The sequence below is a fragment of the Purpureocillium lilacinum genome, assembly GCF_023168085.1.
Source record: "Purpureocillium lilacinum CBS 284.36 DNA, scaffold_5, whole genome shotgun sequence".
Lineage (NCBI taxonomy): Eukaryota > Fungi > Ascomycota > Sordariomycetes > Hypocreales > Ophiocordycipitaceae > Purpureocillium > Purpureocillium lilacinum.
The window spans coordinates 2,586,323-2,599,400 of NW_027072115.1; the positions used below are offsets into that span (position 1 = coordinate 2,586,323).

The 13,078-nt window shown below is 60.0% G+C and overlaps 3 protein-coding genes across 3 annotated transcripts; 2 read left to right on the forward strand and 1 right to left on the reverse strand.

Annotated features, from left to right (window-relative positions):
• Positions 1-2,271: 2,271 nt before the first annotated feature.
• PLICBS_007382 (uncharacterized protein) lies at positions 2,272-3,327 on the forward strand (the record flags this gene model as incomplete). The annotated part of the gene is made up of 1 exon (XM_018320811.2): positions 2,272-3,327. The coding sequence occupies one exon, from the start codon at positions 2,272-2,274 to the stop codon at positions 3,325-3,327; it is 1,056 nt and encodes a 351-aa protein (XP_018180708.2).
• Positions 3,328-5,484: 2,157 nt separating this feature from the next.
• PLICBS_007383 (uncharacterized protein) lies at positions 5,485-9,852 on the forward strand (the record flags this gene model as incomplete). Its single annotated transcript, XM_018320812.2, has 3 exons — positions 5,485-5,877; positions 5,939-9,324; positions 9,384-9,852. 3 exons carry the CDS (start codon positions 5,485-5,487, stop codon positions 9,850-9,852), a joined length of 4,248 nt encoding a protein of 1,415 aa, XP_018180709.2.
• A 277-nt stretch (positions 9,853-10,129) lies between these two features.
• PLICBS_007384 (uncharacterized protein) lies at positions 10,130-12,066 on the reverse strand (the record flags this gene model as incomplete). Its single annotated transcript, XM_018320813.2, has 4 exons — positions 10,130-11,292; positions 11,349-11,439; positions 11,504-11,767; positions 11,824-12,066. 4 exons carry the CDS (start codon positions 12,064-12,066, stop codon positions 10,130-10,132), a joined length of 1,761 nt encoding a protein of 586 aa, XP_018180710.1.
• Positions 12,067-13,078: the final 1,012 nt, after the last annotated feature.

Sequence of the window (13,078 nt, forward strand, 5' to 3'; positions counted from 1 at the left end):
GGGAACCAAAAAGATTGTTCACGGTACAAAGTACAAAGCAAGGTAGCAAGGGTTGCCGCCCAATAGACAGAACAGATTGCATGCCCATCTACGCACGATCTCGCTTGCTGCCACGGCTCGTGTCGCATGTGTGTGTGTGTGTGTGTGTGCATGTGCTCTGGCTCTCTCGGTCTGCGTTGCTGCCCCCGGCCACCCCCTGACGAGGCATCGTGTCTCCACTCAAGTCCGGGAGCGAGTCCCCGCGTGCAGGAAAGAAACATGGCAGAGCACGCCGCCCAGGGTCAGCTGGCCCCCAACTTGTTGATACCGCCTTCTCGCCGTGTCCAGTCACAGAGCTACGCTGCGTGCCACTCGGGGACGATCAAAGGTACGAAGCACGGAGTACTCCGTACTGACTGCGGTCCTTGCACAGCCGGAGCCCGGCTTCGGCAGATGAGGGCGCCGCTCCTTTCTAGGCCGGGCAGGGCAGGGCAGGGCAGCACAGGACAGGCGAGAACATGACAGGCCGGAGCAGGGGGTGTCATTGTTCAGGCAGCCCGCCTGCAGGCTGCGACGCAGAAGCAACACTTGTTGCCGTGCCTGATTCACGTGGGTTCCCTGTCGCCCGGATGCTTCCGGTGCGGCCGTGGGCCTCGTAGCCCTGCGCCGCCGCCGTGATGCTCGCCTCCAGTCGGGTACGGGGTAAAATGTACATCTCGCCAAAGTACTTTGCATGGGCGCACAGCGCTGTGTCCGCTTCCCACTCGGGAGGACCCAGCATTGCACAGTACATACAGGTAGGGTCGTCTCCGACGTGCATGGCAAAAGAGTTAGCATATAATAACAGGCCCTTCTGCTTCCACGTATGGACCGAGCGAGGGCAAGGGAGGCGGGCACTCAGCTAGACAAGCAAGCCACCAACAGGCTCTTCAGGTCGATGTGACCAACTGTGACCCGTCACGGATGGATGCTTGCCACAGTCACGCGCGCCCAAAAGGGCTCTTCGTGGTGCGCCGCAAGGCAAGGGAGGGGGAAACCTACCTCGTGCTTCGCAGGACACCTCTGCCTGCGTACGGTGGCCGGGGGCGGCCTCTCTTGGCCACCGACCCCCCGGTGAAACTGTTGTGTAAAAGGATAATTTGCCTTGCTTTCTGCGCGACGATTCCTGTGTCGCACAGCCACGACAACCTGGAGCCAATAAGTGCCGACCGCGTTTACTTTTTGCAGCGACGGGCTGGCCCTTCCGCCAGCCCAGCCGTTACACACGGTTCCTGGGGCCCGGTGGGGCCGCTGGGCCTCTCTTCAAAGCCGGCCGTTGTCGGTTGCCGCGCTCCTCCTGCTCTATCCTTCTCCGTTGCTCCTTGGCTGTGTGCCTCTGTCCATGTGCCTGGGCGCGCTATGGCCGGCAGCGGCGGCGGCGGCGGCGGCGGCGCGTGTGCGAGGCGGGTGAGCTGGCGCCGTTGCGCATCGGGGTGGCCTTCCCATCCATCCAACAGCCAGCGAGCGAGGCGACATGGATGCCCGGACTCCGGGACGAGGGGCCGCTTTCTGAACTGTGCGGTGACGACACCGCCCTCTGTGAGGCGCATCTGGCACCGTCTTCCGCGCCCAGCAGTGCCTAAAAATATGGCCGGGAGAGAGTTGAGGCTAGCTATCGCCGCGGTTGGGGAAAGAGACTTGTCATATCGGGCGTCTTCGAAACGACTTCGAGAACCCGTGTCAAGCACACACAAGCGCCTCCAGGGTCCCCAATCGCACGCGTACGGACAACAGAGTTGAGATCCGACAACCCTCTTGTAGAACGCAAACCCGTGGCCTGGGTGCGCCTACCGCGTCAACGTGCACTGGCGCTTCATCAGCGACCCGAACGCACGGCTCACCCAGGATAGACCGCATTGCTCCGGTTCCCCGGTGGCAGAGTAGATTCGACCCACAGGGCCGGATCTACTAACCGAGTACAACAGCCCAGGGTGAGGTCTTCTCAAGGATGTCGTTGTGAAACTCAGGTCCAGCAAACAGACGCAACCAAAGGGGGACGGCGGCGACGCAACCATGACCTTCTTAACCTTTCGACAGTTGCGGTTCCGCTGCAAGCTCGGCTTCTCAATGTCCGGCCCCTCGTCGTGGTTTCCTCCAAATGGGTCGTCCAGGACACCTCTTCGATTGAATGCTAGAAGCTCCGAGAGACACTTCACCTCCTCCTTGCACACTGCGTGTTGCCATCAGTCGCCGGCATTCGCGCCCGTGTATCCAGAAGATATTCCCGACCCGCACCTGTCCGTCTTCACAGCCATGCCACGCCCGAAGGTGACCATATTCGGCACCGGCGGAACCATAGCGGGATCGGCCGCCGACGCCTGCCAAACGACAGGATACGCGCCCGCGGTGCTGACCGTCGATGCCCTGATCAGGGAGGTGCCGGAGCTGGGTCAGGCGGCCCAGTTGCGAAGCGAGCAGCTTGTCAACGTGGGAAGCCCGGACATCACGTCTGCCCAGCTGCTGCGCATGGCCCAGCGCATCCAGAAGGAACTTGACGGCGACTGCCACGGGGTGGTGGTCACACACGGAACCGACACCATCGAGGAGACGGCCTTCTTCCTCGAGCTGACGATACAGTCGGACAAGCCCGTCGTGCTGGTTGGTGCAATGCGGCCCGCTACAGCGCACAGTGCCGACGGGCCGATGAACCTGCTCTGCGGCGTCAACCTTGCTGCAAATCGTTGTGCGAAGAAAAGGGGCGTCATGATTGTGCTCAACGACCGCATCTGCGCGCCGAGATTCACGACCAAGACCAACGCCAACTCGCTCGACAGCTTCAAGGCTACCGAGCAAGGCTACTTGGGCGTCTTTGTCAACTCACAGCCTGTCTTCTACTATCCACCTTGCCGTCCACTGAGCCACAACTACTTCAACGTGACGCGCTGCAACGCAGCAGCAGGTCTGCCGGACGTCGATATCTTGTACGGCCACCTGGGTCTGCGGTCTGGTTTGTTCAAGGCAGCCGTCGATCAAGGCGCCGGCGGCATCGTGCTTGCGGGCATGGGGGCAGGATGCTGGAACACCGAGGACGGCAAGAGGATCATGTCCTTTGTCGAGAAAAGGGGCAAGGCGGTGCCAGTTGTCGCGAGCCGCCGCACCGCGTGGGGTTTTGTCGGAGGCACGTCCAACTACGGCTTGGGGGACTCGTGCATCGGTGGTGGCTTCTTGGATCCGCACAAGTGCCGTATCCAGCTTCAGCTCGCACTCGCGGCTGGTCTCGACGCCGCGTCCATCCGGGAGGTTTTCGAAGGCAACAGGCCGGGAGCAGCAGTCGCGGAGTCGAGGATCCGCGAATGGCGGATTCTGTAGTCCTCGGCCGGGCCGGTTCTGGTCGTCACAGAGGCGGGAGGATGCCGTCTTCTACTTGTATACTCCGTGGGTATCCGCAAGGACCGGTAACCAGGGGCCAAGGGAAGGCGGCGCGACTGGGGTGGCAAGACTTTGTGGAGTTCTGGGTGCTCATTGAGTCGCGGTTTTAGACGGGATACCACATGGTAGCATTGCGATGCTGGAAGCGCTGGTCAGTGAGGCAGGCAATGGGAGAGGCACGACTTGATGCAGTGCAGTTGACTGGCGACGCACCTGTAACGTGTACCTGTTTGGATGCACGATATTGCAGCCCAGTGCCCTGTACCTGCATGCCAGCCCTGACTGGATGTGTGCCAGCCCGTGGCTTGCGTGGATGATGGTGGAGGTTGCAGCGCTGACGACGCTGTGCCTGCTGCTCCGTACTGTGCGCGTATGCCACCCACCGATGATCCTCGATAGTGGGGATGTGGGTTGGTTTACAGGTGCAGTCGCAAGTGTCGTCGCTGGAAGCAGCTGGACATCACGGCATCGCGGCATGAGAGCCGAGCGACGTGAGGGTCGGTGAGTGCAGAAAAGCAGCGTTGACGATTTAGCCGCAAGAGAGGCCAAACGTGGATGTAAAAGAGGCTGTGTCCATCCGCGAGCGCCTCAGGACGGACTCGGAGGGTGACATGGTGTGTGGATGGATGGGAGGATGGCGGAGTGGTGGTGGGTACATGTACTCGTACTCGCCCCTTCTTTCGCGCGTTAGCTCCAGCCGGTTTTATTCTTAGCAGGTGGTGCGGCTCGTCAGTCGCCACCCGACCTCTGTGTCTCGCTACTGTTGGACCTGACGCGGCTTGCTTCCTTTGTCGTACAGACCCAATTTATTACTTCGTATACAACTTAGATGACTGTTACGAGCATCAATGGTCGTGACCGGGACACCAGGTCGCCAGCAAGACATCTGCAGCTGCGCTGCACCGACAATGACACGGGGAGTCGTCTCCCCTGTGTGTTTCGCAGGGATCTCGTCTGTAGAGGCACTTGACGGAGCAGCCGTGGGAAGGAGGCAAGGGCGACGCAGCCCTCGGGACGACCTGTCCCGGGACGTCTGAGCCAGTGGGTGTCGCACCTGCCTGCTGGAACGGATGAACTGGACACTCCCGTCGAGTCCACGACGCGACAGGCTCGGGGCAGCCGCACCGGACCGACTTGCCTCGACTTTGGCGCTCGAACTGGAAGGCGCATGGACGCCCCCACGTGGCGTGACTCGCCAGCCAGCAGCGTTGGAGCGCTCCATGGCACCCTGGCAAGCCTGGGGGAAGTGCCCCAGCGGAGCCGCGCCCCCCATGCCCCCCCAAAGCCCACCCGTGCCCCCTCGCTGTGCCCGCCATGGTACTCCTGGGCCCCCCTGTGCCCACCATCTACGGGATGCCCATCATCGCCATGCCCGCCACGGCCGCCATGGCTGCCCTGGCGGCGGTGGCCCGTCGCCTTGATTTGCGGCCACCAAACGGCGGGGGCCGCCGCACTGGCCCGTAAATTGCCTGGCGCTGCCGCGACGGCGGCCAACCATCGATTCCAGCGGCGCCAGCCTCTCTAGCGGCCCTCCCCATTACTGGTCACTGCAAGCCAGCAACTGGCCACCGGCGCCGCCCTCGTCCCAACTCCTGCCGATCTGGCGAGTCGCGCTCCAATTGACAGCTTTCCCCTCCCGTCGTCGTTTTTACTTATCATTCTCGTCGCATTCTCGTCGCCTTGGTCAATTGCCGCGTCGCGTGTTCTGTCCGTCCCTCGCTCGTTCGTCAGATCGCTCGCATCCGTCGAAACTACAACCCAAAGAGCCGGCGCAAACGGTGACACTAGTTTCACAATCACAGCACGCCCCAAGACACCCGCCTGCGCTCGCTCACCACCGTCCCCAGACAGCGCTACTTGCCGCATCCGTCACGCATACTCCAGACTTCGAGATTGACTTTGTTGGCCTCAGCGACGCGCCTGTGCGGTTCTCTGGCATGACCGAGCACCACGCCAACGATTGAGGCGCTTTGACGCTCGCTCGACCTCCTGTCGGCCTTTCCTCTCTTTTTCTTTCCTTGATTCCTCCAGCATTCGCTTCATGCCCGTCTGTTCTTGAGCTCGGCGTTCTGTCGTTTAAGCTCTCCGTCAGTCGACATGTCCGACAGCGACCTCGCCGCGACAGAGAAGCGAGCCGCCCACGACCTCGCGAGCCCGGTCCTTCCGTCTGCCATATACAGCAATGCCTCCAGATCCAAGGTGCCTCTTCAGCGCCGCGTCAAAGACGCCGCTGTTGCGCTCTACCAGGCGACCGTTGTCGAGCTGATTCTTCGGCAAAAGCACATCCAGGCATCCAAGGATGGCCGCGCCATTCCTCTGGCCATTGAGCACGACAAGCCCTTGGTTGACACTCGCCGAGGCCATGCCTACGTCTCCAACGATGTCCGCACCTCTCGCTACACGGTCTGGGACTTCATCCCAAAGCAATTGATCTTTCAATTCTCCCGAGTGGGCAACTTTTACTTTCTCTGCGTTGGTGTTCCTCAAATGGTATGCGCCCTCCCAGCAATAACTCGTCGTTGGCCGCCCCTTTTTTAACCTGGGCATCTAGATACCCGGACTCTCGACAACTGGCTCCTACACAACAATCCTGCCGCTGCTCTTCTTTGTTTGTTTGACTATTGTCAAGGAAGGGTACGACGACTACCGACGCCACCGTCTAGACAAGGTCGAGAATGCCAATTTCGCAACGGTTCTTGGCCGCGAGGACCTTTTCACAGGCAAGCAGAAGCCAGAGCGCCCCTGGGACCGATGGAATCCTTTTCGGACCAAGACAACCGCTGAGCCGCGGCCTGTCCCTGACGAAGAGTTCGAGAGTATCCGGTGGGTGCCCACGAGATGGAGCAGCGTCAAAGTCGGTGACGTAGTGCGACTCTCGCGCGACGAGCCCGTGCCCGCCGACCTCATTCTCCTGCACAGTGACGGCGAAAATGGCATGGCATACATCGACACCATGGCCCTCGACGGCGAGACGAACCTCAAGTCGAAGCAGGTGGCACACGACTTCGAGGACTGCGATACCATCAAGGGTATTGCCGCGTGCCAGGCAGAGTTTGTCGTTGAAGATCCGAATCCGGAGCTGTTCAACTTTGATGGCCGCGTCAGCATCAATGGCAAGACTGTGCCATTGACGCTCAACGAAGTCGTCTACCGAGGCAGCGTGCTGCGCAACACCACTTGCGCCATCGGCATCGTCATCAACACCGGAGAGGAGTGCAAGGTTCGCATGAACTCGAATCAGCACCCGCGAGCCAAGCGGCCCGCGCTCGAAAAGGTCAACAACATCATCGTTCTCACTTTGGCCGCGTACGTCGTCATCTTGTCCGTTGGCGTTTCGATGGGCTACATCCAGTGGAAGAAAGCGTACGAGCACCATGCTTGGTACCTGCGAGACGCCACCGTGCCGTTCCACGAGATCATCATCGCCTTCATCATCATGTTCAACAACGTCGTACCGCTGGCCCTGTACATCAGCCTGGAAATTGTCAAGATTGGACAACTTCTGCTGCTGAACTCCGATGTCGGCATGTACGACGAGGAGACGGACACGCCCGCGCGATGCAATACCAACACCATTTTGGAAAACCTGGGCCAGGTCGGCTACATCTTCTCGGACAAAACTGGAACCCTGACGGACAATGTCATGAAGTTTCGCAAGATCAGCGTTGCTGGCACGGTGTGGCTACATGAGATGGACTTAGAGCCAGCCGAGCCTGAGGTCTCTCCCGATCCAGTTCCGGAGGCGCCAAGCTACTTTGCCAGAAAGCAGTCTGTGCACAAGGCCGAGCCGCTCAGCATCGTTATTCCAGAGGACGAACCTGAATCAGCTGTGACCCCCATGTCGCCGGGCTATTCCATGGGAAGGCGGTCATCTTCACATTGGCGGTCCACCGGTCGCCCAGACCACGTTCAACCCGAAGTCAATACCTCGGACCTCCTCGAGTACATCCGCCTGCGTCCGTACTCGGCATTCTCGAGAAAGGCCAGAGACTACCTCCTCGCCGTTGCCCTCTGCCATACCTGTCTGCCCGAAGTGCGCGATGGCAAGACAGAGTTCCAGGCGTCGTCGCCCGATGAGCTCGCACTCGTTCGCGCTGCCCAGGAGCTGGGTTATTCGGTCGTTCAGCGCAACTCAAAGCGTATCACGCTCCAAGTACCGCAGCCTAGCGGCCAGGTCGAGAAGATGACCTTTGAGATCCTCGACGTCATCGAATTCAGCAGTGCACGGAAACGAATGTCGATCGTTGTCCGCTATCCTGACGGCCGTGTGTCTGTCATTTGCAAGGGCGCCGACTCGGCGATCCTTCCGCGCCTCAAACTATCCTCGCTGGCAATGCAGAAGGCCACCGAGGTCCGACAGAGCGCCGATCTCGAGCGCGAAATGCTACGGCGCAGTGAGCAGATGGAGCCCCGAAATAGCTTCGGTGGCAGGCCAAGCCTCACGATCAGGCGAAACCCAACTGTGCGCCGTGAGCGGAGCTTGAGCCGGCGTCCAGCTGCCGACAGGAGCAAGTCTTTCGAGATCCATAAGCTTGGGCGTGCGTCGGATGACCGGCCCCGGGTTTCTGTCTCGTCTCCCCGCGGAGTCTCGTTTGACGTGTCCAGGAACCAGTATCTCAACGCTCCGGCAAACTACCAGTTACCAGTACCCGACCGTTTCGACTTCCTCAACGACCCTTCTATCAGCGACGATTCGGAAGTTTTCACCCAATGCTTCAAGCACCTGGACGATTTCGCAACGGAGGGTCTGCGGACGCTCTTGTATGCGCAGAAGTTTGTTTCCGATCACGAGTATCGCATGTGGAAAAAGGCATATGACGACGCTACGACAAGCTTGGTCAACCGCCAGGAACTAATCGAGGCCGCCGGCGATGTGATTGAGCAGTCGTTTGACCTTGTTGGCGCTACTGCTATCGAGGACAAGCTACAGAAAGGCGTGCCCGAGACCATCGACAGGCTGCGCCGGGCGAACATCAAGATTTGGATGCTCACGGGCGACAAGCGCGAAACGGCAATCAACATTGCACACTCTGCACGCATTTGCCGGCCTGGGTCAGACCTGTTCATCCTCGACGTCACGAAAAGCCCACTTGAGTGTCAACTGGTGGCCCTTGCTGAGGATCTACAAGCCGGGTCGACGCACAGCGTGGTTGTCATTGACGGCCAAACCCTGGGGGCCGTGGAGAAGTCGGAGGCGCTATCCGAGAAGTTCTACGCCATCATGATTCTCGTCGACTCTGTCATCTGCTGCAGAGCGTCGCCGGCACAAAAGGCACTGCTGGTGCGCACTGTCCGCTCACAACTGGGAAGATTCAAGGGCCGGAATCGCCAGGGCCTGACTCTGGCCATTGGCGACGGTGCAAATGATTTGGCTATGATCCAAGCGAGCCACGTCGGCATCGGAATCTCAGGGAAAGAAGGTCTCCAGGCAGCCCGCGTGGCCGACTACGCCATTGCCCAGTTTCGCTTCCTCCAGCGGCTGCTCCTGGTCCATGGTCGGTGGAACTATGTGCGGACGGCCAAGTTCATCCTCTGCACGTTCTGGAAAGAAATGTTCTTTTATCTCCCGCAAGCCGCGTATCAGAGATATAACGGATACACGGGCACCTCCCTCTACGAAGCGACGAGTCTCACGGTCTTCAACACGCTCTTCACCAGTCTGTGCACCATCTGCATGGGCATCTGGGAGCAGGACCTCTCCGCGGAGACTCTGCTGGCCGTTCCCGAACTCTACGTCTACGGGCAGCGGAACATGGGTCTCAACTTTTGGAAATACGTGCGGTGGATGGTTCTCGCCGCCACAGAGGGCGTCATCGTGTGGTTCAGCGTGTGGGCTGCGTACGGCAGCGCCGTGCCGGGAGCCAAGGATGAGGGGATCTACGCTCTAGGGACTCTGGTGTTCACCATCGGGGTCCTGTGGATCAACTGGAAATTATTGTGAGTGACTCATGATTGATTGCATCTTATCTCAGAGGACGACCCGCTGACTGAAACAGTATATTTGAGACGCATTACAAGGCCACCCTGGTCATGGCCTCGTTCTTCGTCACCACCATCGGGTGGTTCGCATGGGTCGCCTTCCTCGACGGCGTGTACGGCGCCTCGTCTGGGCCGTACTCGATCCGCCACACCTTCAGGAACGGCTTCGGGGCGGACGCCCTGTGGTGGGCGACGGTGTTCATCGTGCTGGGCTTCATGGGGCTCATGGAGCTGTGCGGCAAGGCGGCCAAGAGGGGCCTGCTCGTGGCCGGCCTCTGGCGATGGCCGCCGTGGGGAAAGAACCGGCTCAGCGAGAACGTCGAGGAGTGGGACCTTGAGCTCTGGCAGGAGATGGAGCAGGACCCCACGATCCGGGCGAGGCTCAGGCTCCTTGCTCAGGACGAGGAGAGCGCCGAGGAGAATACCGGCAAGGATGACGAGGACTCGGAGTGTGAAGAAGAGGACGACGCGGCGGCGCGTGCCTAGCTGGACAGGGCAAGGGTGATGCCCTGTGGCTCTGGTTTTTTTTCGTTCAATGATACCCCCACAAGAACATGATTTTGGTCGGGCTGCGAGCTGGATAGAGTTGGATAGACTATACAGTGTTCACTTAGAATCTTCAGGTCGCGGCAGATGACCCGACCTAGTACAATGCTAGTACAATGAAATCTATCCCATCTAGCGCGCCACGAACCATGCATAAGTCATGAAGATTTTCAGCCGTGATGCGGAAATGCAAAACGAGACTTAACCACCAATGTCTTTACGACGACGTGGCTTCGCCACGCTCGACATCCCGAGTGCCGCCAGCAGCCGCCTGATGCGACGATGTAGTCTCAGCTTTGCCAATGATGCCCATGTTCCAGAACGCCGCGGCGACGACGATGAGAGAAGCAATGCCAAGCCCAAAGTTCATATAGCTACCGGCGCGGAGACCTCTGAGGGTGGTCGGCTCCCAGGCCTCCATGCCACCTGCGTCTTTGACGGGAACGCCGCGGGCTCGCGCCATAACCGCTGTCTGAACAGCTGTGCTGATGGCCAGTCCCAGAGCACGGCCGAGCTGACCGACGGCATTGATGAGGGCACCACCAATGGCCTGATCTTCGCGCGGCAGTGTTTGAGAAGTGAAGAGTGTGAGGCATGGCCACAAAGTGTCGGCACTGATGGAGGAGAGCAGCATCGCGGGCAGGCCGTAAGCGAAGTAGGATGTCCCGGGTGGAATGGGCACAGCAAAGAGCAGAGACGAAGACGAAGCGGCGATTGTGCCACAGAGCAGGAGGAAGATGGCTGGTACGCGGTGGAGCAGCTGTGCGACGATGAGGTTGGCGAAGGCGCCGCCAACGCCTAGGGGTATGAATCGCAACGCGGTTTGTAGCGGAGATAACGCCTCATAGTTCTGGAAGTGGTACGTGGCAAAAATCACAAAGGTGTTGAATGAGGCGAAGAAGAGACCTGTGGCGACCATGGCAGCGGTGAAGCGAACGTTGGCGAAGATGGAGACCTTGATAAGAGGGGGCAAGGAGGTCCCGGCTGTGCTCTTCCGATGCTCCAGATACCGCTGCCAGACGCCAAACACGAGAATGGTGGTCAGAGAGACCACAATGACGACGGGAACCCATGGCACTGACCAACCCACGACATTGCCCTCCGTAAGAGCGTACATCAGAGCCAGGAGCCCTGCGGTGATGAGAAAGGTGCCTAGCCAGTCGATAGACGGCTTGACGTTGATGGGGCTCGGACCGCCGCCGCCGCCCTTGTCCCAGGAGCTCTCAAGTGAGGGAGTCGGAGGGATGAAGACGAGTCCGGCAACGGTAGCAGCCCCTGCCATGATGGCGGAGACGCCAAAGACCCATTTCCAATTGGAGTACTGGGCAACGAGGCCAGAGAAGATGTTGCCGAAGGCATTACCAAGCGGTGAACCGGCGGCTGTTGAGGACCAATTAGTGTATGGGGTCATTCCCGCAGTGGCATGTGAGTCGAACCGTAGCAACTAAAGGCATAGTTCTTGGCCTTGCCTGGTGGGAATACGACGCCGAGGATTCCAATCGCAGTCGGAACGTTGGCGGCTGCACCCTAGCGCGCCAAGCGTGTAAGTCGAAAGGCTCCATGCAAATGAAGGAGAGGGTTCATTTCTCACCAGACCGTGAAGCGCGCGGAAGATGTCAAAAGCAATCTCATTGGGGACGAATGCATTGGCGGCTGTGACGACAGTGACCCAAGCGGATCCAAGAATGAAGACGAGACGCTTGCCGTGGATATCGGCAACGCGACCCCAGAGCAGGAGAAAGCAACCAAAGGCTAGAGAGTACGCTGAGACGATCCACTGTTGGCGGTTCTCGGGGATGTCGAGCTCCTTTCCGATGCTGGGCAGAATGATGACGACGCTCTGGCTTGAGAGAGTCTACAAGAGAGCCATGTCAGCTATGAAACAGTCGCTACCGTCCTAAAAAGACCCACGTTCAGGAAAGCTGCGCCTGTCAGCGTGGCCACGAGGGCGATGCGGCGGGCTTTGGACATGGGCGGGATGCCCTCAGCATGGGACTTGGTCAAGCCGCGGCCATGGTTGAAGGAGTGTAAGGGGCCGGCGTAGGAGACTGTCGGGGCATTCGAAGACGAAGCCGCCTCCTTCGAGGTGCTATCCGACGTTGCTGTACCGGTGACAGAGGCAAGGCGGTGACCTCGATCCTCTGAGATGGCCATCCCGAACGGCTGCTCGCAAGACGGCGTGCCTTGGAGCAGAGCCGCGCCTCAGGGAGACGCCAGTATCGAAAGCTATATACCGGTGCATGAGGCTCGGTGGGTTGCAGCGGATGACGTGAGGCAGCAAGAGTTGTCTCGTGTGAATCAGGCAGTTGGCGAGAACTCATGCGATCCGATATAACGGCTGGCACAAGCAAGCAAGCAAGGGCCTGCATGCGGTCGTCCGGCGTTCGGACATGGCCGTCCCAGGGTCGACGGCCGTGGCGGAGCGAGGTTGCCATCTCTTGTACCGGCAGCCCGCCTGTCCCGTCGGGACGCTGTCCGGTGATGGAGGGCGCATGTTACCTGGTGCCCCCTTGGAGCGGGTAGCATGAGGAGAGCTTGTGGGGGAGAGCCGCCCGCGATGGAACGCGGAGAGACGTTTGAGTTTGGACCCTTGTCAGAGTCGGCATGAGACGTGCAACTGACTATTAGGGAATCTACGTATATGGCGCCACCGAAGCGAGCCACTGGCCACTGGCTGGCGGTGGTCACTGGCCACTATCGGCACCAACTCGGCACACGCACGGCAGTCGCGATCGGCAACGGCTGCTTGCCTTGCCCGTCCGTGCCCCCTGCCTGCCGAATGAGCGGGCGGCCGCGGGTGGGCCGGTGGACCGATGGAGGAGCGGCGGACGGGGAAGGAGCCGGACAGCTTGTTTGCCTGTCGAACGGCGAGGGCAGGAGCGTTTGCTCACCTTTTCGATTATACCGGCAACCGCCTGGAAAGTAGAGTAGGGCAGGCATGCCACTCGGCTGCGACTGCCTGTTTGCGCGTGCGGTATCGTCGCGTCGTCGCGTCGTCGCCGTCATCATCACCATCATCATCGCCAACGCCGTCGCCGGGCGCAGTCGTCGCTCATCTGCAGTCGAAGGAACGTGCGGCCCTTGTCAACGACGCGCCGCAAAGCCGTGTAACCGTCCGTCCAAGGTGGCAACACCAGGTACCTGCAGTATCTGACCCGCCCGGAAT